Source organism: Salmo salar, chromosome ssa06 (genome assembly GCF_905237065.1).
Source record: "Salmo salar chromosome ssa06, Ssal_v3.1, whole genome shotgun sequence".
Classification (NCBI taxonomy): Eukaryota; Metazoa; Chordata; class Actinopteri; order Salmoniformes; family Salmonidae; genus Salmo; species Salmo salar.
In genome coordinates this window covers 83,129,753-83,135,752 of record NC_059447.1, presented here as the reverse complement: position 1 = coordinate 83,135,752, position 6,000 = coordinate 83,129,753, and the positions used below count along the sequence as shown (strand labels likewise).

At 46.2% G+C, this 6,000-nt stretch overlaps 1 protein-coding gene across 11 annotated transcripts in view; it reads right to left on the bottom strand.

Moving 5' to 3' along the window:
- LOC106608213 (gephyrin) overlaps positions 1-6,000 on the bottom strand; it is a 186,584-nt gene that overhangs the window by 32,483 nt on the left and 148,101 nt on the right. For 6 of the 11 annotated variants that reach the window (XM_014206027.2, XM_014206030.2, XM_045721082.1 and 3 more), the window contains exon 11: positions 1,005-1,067. The exons of the other annotated variants lie outside the window; for them this stretch is intronic. In XM_014206027.2, the coding sequence (XP_014061502.1) occupies positions 1,005-1,067 (63 nt within the window). The remainder of the gene's footprint in view (positions 1-1,004; positions 1,068-6,000) is intronic. 11 annotated transcript variants of the gene reach the window in all.

Sequence of the window (6,000 nt, the reverse complement as noted above, 5' to 3'; positions counted from 1 at the left end):
GAGAGGGGGATGGAGGGAGGCATAGCATGGTCCCCCAGCCCAGAGAAAAGCAAAATTACCAGAGAAGACTGCAGCTAAACTAGGGAACTAAGAGACAAAGAGAGAGAAAGAATGGAAAAAAAGAGAAAGAGAGAGTGCAACACTACTGGAGCAGAGTGATGACATCTACAGACATCCAGCAACACTACTGGAGCAGAGTGATGACATCTACAGACATCCAGCAACACTACTGGAGCAGAGTGATGACATCTACAGACATCCAGCAACACTACTGGAGCAGAGTGATGACATCTACAGACATCCAGCAACACTACTGGAGCAGAGTGATGACATCTACAGACATCCAGCAACACCACTGGAGCAGAGTGATGACATCTACAGACATCTAGCAACACCACTGGAGCAGAGTGATGACATCTACAGACATCCAGCAACACCACTGGAGCAGAGTGATGACATCTACAGACATCTAGCAACACCACTGGAGCAGAGTGATGACATCTACAGACATCCAGCAACACTACTGGAGCAGAGTGATGACATCTACAGACATCCAGCAACACCACTGGAGCAGAGTGATGACATCTACAGACATCTAGCAACACCACTGGAGCAGAGTGATGACATCTACAGACATCCAGCAACACCACTGGAGCAGAGTGATGACATCTACAGACATACAGCAACACCACTGGAGCAGAGTGATGACATCTACAGACATCCAGCAACACCACTGGAGCAGAGTGATGACATCTACAGACATCCAGCAACACCACTGGAGCAGAGTGATGACATCTACAGACATCCAGCAACACCACTGGAGCAGAGTGATGACATCTACAGACATACAGCAACACTAGATACAGCTACTAAAAGCAGAGCATGTTAGAGAGAGAGAGAGTAAGCGAGAGACAGAGAAAGAGAGTGAGAAAGAGAGAGAGCGCGAGAGAGACAGAAAGGAAGGCAGAAACAGAGGGCAGCAGGGGAAGGGAGGGGATAGTTACTCGAGAGCTGAAGGTCCTATGGCTCCTGCGATCATCTTTAAGCCCCTCCAACCTACACTGGAGCTAGTAGGAGATAAAGCATCATCACAGGCATCAGTGAACACAACTCCCAGGATGCATCAGTACTGTACCACAACAACAGAGACAACAAGAGAGAGAGACACGAGGAACAACAATCAACAGCTAGCAGAAGAGAGAAGGGATATGGTAGGGGGGAGTGTGAGAGAGAAGAGGGAGAGAGAGAGAGGGGGTTGATAGAGCGAGAGAGAAAGAGGAGAGAAGAGAGAGAGAAAGAGGAGAGAAGAGAGAGAGAGAGAGAGGGGGGTAGATAGAGCGAGAGAGAAGAGAGAGTAGAGAGAGAAGAGAGATAGAGGTGAGACAAAATAGGAGAAGAAAGAATGGTTTGGGGAAGAGAGAGAGAGAGGGAGGGGGGATAAAAGAGAGAGAGAGGAGGGGATGGGAGAGAGGTACTAAGGCTACAACAAGACATAGTGAGATCAACTTGCAGAACGAATAAGAAAGCAGAAATGCAGACTACCAATCAACAACTAGGTGATGATATTCAGTACATTACAGATGTGCCTATCTCTGACAGAATTTAATGTTTAAAGTGGACTTTTACACACTACACAAACATGACCATATACAGCACCCAAGAAGATGTACTACACAACAAAACAACACATAGGGTGTTTCTCTAATTAAATCTACAGTATCCCATCAGTCTGTGAGGGAACCATTTCAAAAGTCAACCTTAAACAGCAAATCTGTTCCTATTCTTTAGACTTGTTAACACATCTGTCCATAATGCTAATGTCATTCTACTAACTGGATGGGGGATCAGGTCAGTGATCAGCCTAACCGCTCCTCAACGTTCATGTAATATTTAGGTGTAACCGTATGAGAACGGTGGAGGATGCTAACACATTGGTGGAACCAAGAATGGACAGAGGGTGAGACGCAGGTGGGAAGACAAAAAACAGAACTTCACTGAGACAAGCGCTGAAGTAACTTCCTAAAGAGATATACCACCAGAAAGCCATGGAGAGAGAGAGAGAGAGAGAGAGAGAGAGAGAGAGAGAGAGAGCGCACACAATGACTGTGTGGATGGATAGATAGAACAGAGTGCAGTGTGGCACTAGTGAGGAGAGAGAGAGAGAGAGAGTGAGAGTCAGTGGGTGAGAGGGTGAAAGAGTGAGAGAGTGTGTAGGTGAGAGAGTGAGAGCGAGAGAGAGGTTGAGAGCAGAAGCACCTTTTCTCCATCTATCCCTCTCTCCCTCCCTTCAAATCCCTCTCTTTCCTTGGACAATTGAGAAAGAGAAGTGTATACATGATGTGAGTGATACAAAATATAACATACACATGTAGACAGAGTTTCTAGTACAGGTTTCACATCATTCAAACAGTTTGCACACACACTACAAAACTCACAGAACTTAAAGACAGACACTACAACACTCACAGTACTTAAACAAAGACATACTGTACAGACATGCTGTACGTGCGCGCACACACACACACACACACACACACACACACACACACACACTGCAGAGTGTAGAACAACTGCTGAATATGTATGTGTGTGTAGGTGTGTGAGTGTATGTGTGTGTGTGAGTGTAGGTGTGTATGTGTGTGTGTGTGTGAGTGTAGGTGTGTGTGTGTGTGAGTGTAGGTGTGTATGTGTGTGTGTGTGAGTGTAGGTGTGTGTGTGTGTGTGTGTGTGTGTGTGTGTGTGTGTGTGTGTGTGTGTGTGTGTGTGTGTGTGTGTGTGTACAGTGCATTCAGAAAGTATTCAGGCTCCTTCCCTTTTTCCACATTTTGTTACGTTACAGCCTTATTCTAAAATTGATTAAATAAATGTTTTCCCTATCAATCTACACACAATACCCCATAATGACAAAGCAAATTTTTTTTTAGAAATCTTGTAGAAATCTTGTATCTTGCAAATGTATTAAAATAAAAAACTGAAATACCTTATTTACATAAGTATTCAGACCCTTTGCTATGACACTAAATTTAGCTCAGGTGCATCCTGTTTCCATTGTTCGTCCTTGAGATGTTTCTACAACTTGATTGGAGTCCACCTGTAGTAAATTCAATTGATTGGACATCATTTGGAAAGGCACACACCTGTCTATATGAGGTCCCACAGTTGACAGTGCATGTCAGAGCAAAAACCAAAGGAAGGAATTGTCCGTAGAACTCCGAGACAGGATTGTGTTGAGGCACAGATCTGGGGAAGGGTACCAAAAACTGTCTGCAGCATTGAAGGTCCCCAGAACACAGCGGCCCAGCCAAACCACCAAGACTCTTCCTAGAGCTGGCTGCCCAGCCAAACTGAGCAGTCAGGGGAGAAGGGCCTTGGTCAGGGAGGTGACCAAGAACCTGATGGTCACTCTGTCAGAGCTCCAGAGTTCCTCTGTGGAGATGGGAGAACCTTCCAGAAGGACAACCATCTCTGCAGCACTCCACCAATCAGGCCTTTATGGTAGAGTGGCCAGACGGAAGCCACTCCTCAGTAAAAGGTACATGACAGCCCACTTGGAGTTTTCCAAAAGGCACCTAAAGACTCTCAGACCATGAGAAACAAGATTCTCTGGTCTGATGAAACTAAGATTGAACTCTTTGGCCTGAATGCCAAGCATCACGTCTAGAGGAAACCTGGCACCATCCCTACGGTGAAGCATGGAAAATAGCTGTGCAGCGACGCTACCCATCCAACCTGACAGAGCTTGAATGGATCTGCAGAGAAGAATGGGAGAAACTCCCCAAATACAGGTGTGCCAAGCTTGTAGCGTCATACCCACGAAGACTCAATGCTGTAATCACTGCCAAAGGTGTTTCAACAAGGTACTGAGTAAAGGGTCTGAATACTCACGTACATGTCATTTTTCAGTTGTTTTTTTATACATTTTCAAAAATGTCTTAAAATCTGTTTTTGCTTTGTCATTATGGGGTATTGTGCGTAGATTTATGAGGGAAAAACAATTTAATCCATTTTAGAATAAGGCTGTAATGTAACAAAATGTGGAAAAAGTCAAGGGGTCTGAATACTTTCCGAATGCACTGTATGTATGTGTAGGTGTAGTTGTTTGAGTAAACTGAATGACATTGAATGTTGATACATCATGTGTGCATATGCTGAGTAACTTTGTCTGTGTCTTTCTGTGTGTGTGTGTGTGTGTGTGTGTGTGTGTGTGTGTGTGTAGTCGGAGCTGATTTAAGCGTGTGTTCGGATGAGTGCGCTCAGTAACTGTGTGTGGATACGTGTGTGTGTCTGTGTCCACGTGAGTGTGTGTGTGTGTGTGTGTGTGTGTGTGTGTGTGTGTGTGTGTGTGTGTGTGTGTGTGTGTGTGTGTGTGTGTGTGTGTGTAGCAGGGCTTGCATTGGGCTAGACCCTGACAATACAGCTACATAATACAGATTGTATTCTTGGCAAACACACACACCTGCCAACAACCCTAATCGCTTTACAGGGCACCTGATAGTCGCTGCGGAAACACCCTAAAACGGCCTGACGACGGGTTGTCACGACGATCGGCCACGGAGATCAATGGCAGAGGGGTGGGTAGAGGTGGAGGGACGTGGGGAGGGGTCGGAGGTATAGCAAGTGGCGAGTGCGGAGGCTGGATCAGGGAAAAATATCTCTTAGTGGACGGCGACGGCTGCTAAGCTAAATGCCCGGGGGTAAATCAATGGACCAATAATAGACGAGGTTTAGAAGCGGCTCGAGGGGATGAGGGGACTGTTTTTGTGTTTCTGTGCTGAGCTCAGCAGAAAAACAAAGGCACTGTAAGACAAATTATGCAAAGAGGAAGATTTAGGAGGAGAGGAAGAGGAGAGGGCTGTGACATTGGGCAGGGAGGGGAGGAGGGAATGAGAGGAGGGGAGAGGAAGATAGGATGGAAGAAGAGGAGGAGAGCAAAGGAATGGAGTGAAGAGTTGAGGAGAGGGGAGGGGAAGTGAGGAGAGGAGGAGTTGTAACCCCTCTACCAATGACCTGTCCCACAGGGGAGAGGGATAGAAGAGAGGGGAGGGAGAAAGGGGAGAGGAGGAGTTCTTCTGTAGCTCTCCAAAGACAAGACTCAATTCCCAGAGCAGCGCCTAAGGGGGAGAGAGGGGAGGGAGAGAGGGAGGGGAACAAGGGAGAGAGGGGCGGGAGAGACAGGGAGGGGAGGAAGAGAGGGGAGGGAACAAGGGAGAGAGAGAGGGAGAGATGTCCCTGGTTTGCTCTCTGTTCCACACTACTACTCTAGACTTCTCCAGGGCTAACCTTCAGCACTTCCTCTGGCTATACTGACTGTAAGTTACTGTGGCACCCACACACACACACACACACACACACACACACACACACACACACACACACACACACACACACACACACACACACACACACACACACACACACACACACACACACACACACACACACCTATTCTCTGGTACAAGGACATTCCCGTGCACCTCTTCTCATAGACATGAACAAAAACACATACATAGACAACAACAATGCTAAAATAAATGCTCCCCTCCCCAACAGACACACCACGACTAGATGGGTAATGAATGACAGAGAATGAACAGTGGTGGAGTTCAAGAGAGGCATGGGGAGGGATGTACGGTACACTATCCTATCTCCAACCCTACTGAACACTATCCTATCTCCAACCCTACTGAACACTATCTCCAACCCTACTGAACACTATCCTCTCTAACTCCACTGAACACTATCGATCGTCAACTCTACTGAACACTATCTATTTCCAACCCTACTGTAAAGTACTCTACTGTATGGGCTTTGCTATGGATGGACACACTCTGTTAAAATGCATGATGAGAGATAGGTGTTGGTATGAACAGAACAAGCCAAATTGCCTAGCAAGATTACACTACTCATACTACTCTGTGAGCCAAATTCCTAATATAATCTTTTCATAGTGTGTCAATATATACCCTATGTTTCTATCCTACAGTCTCTATGTCCTGTAGA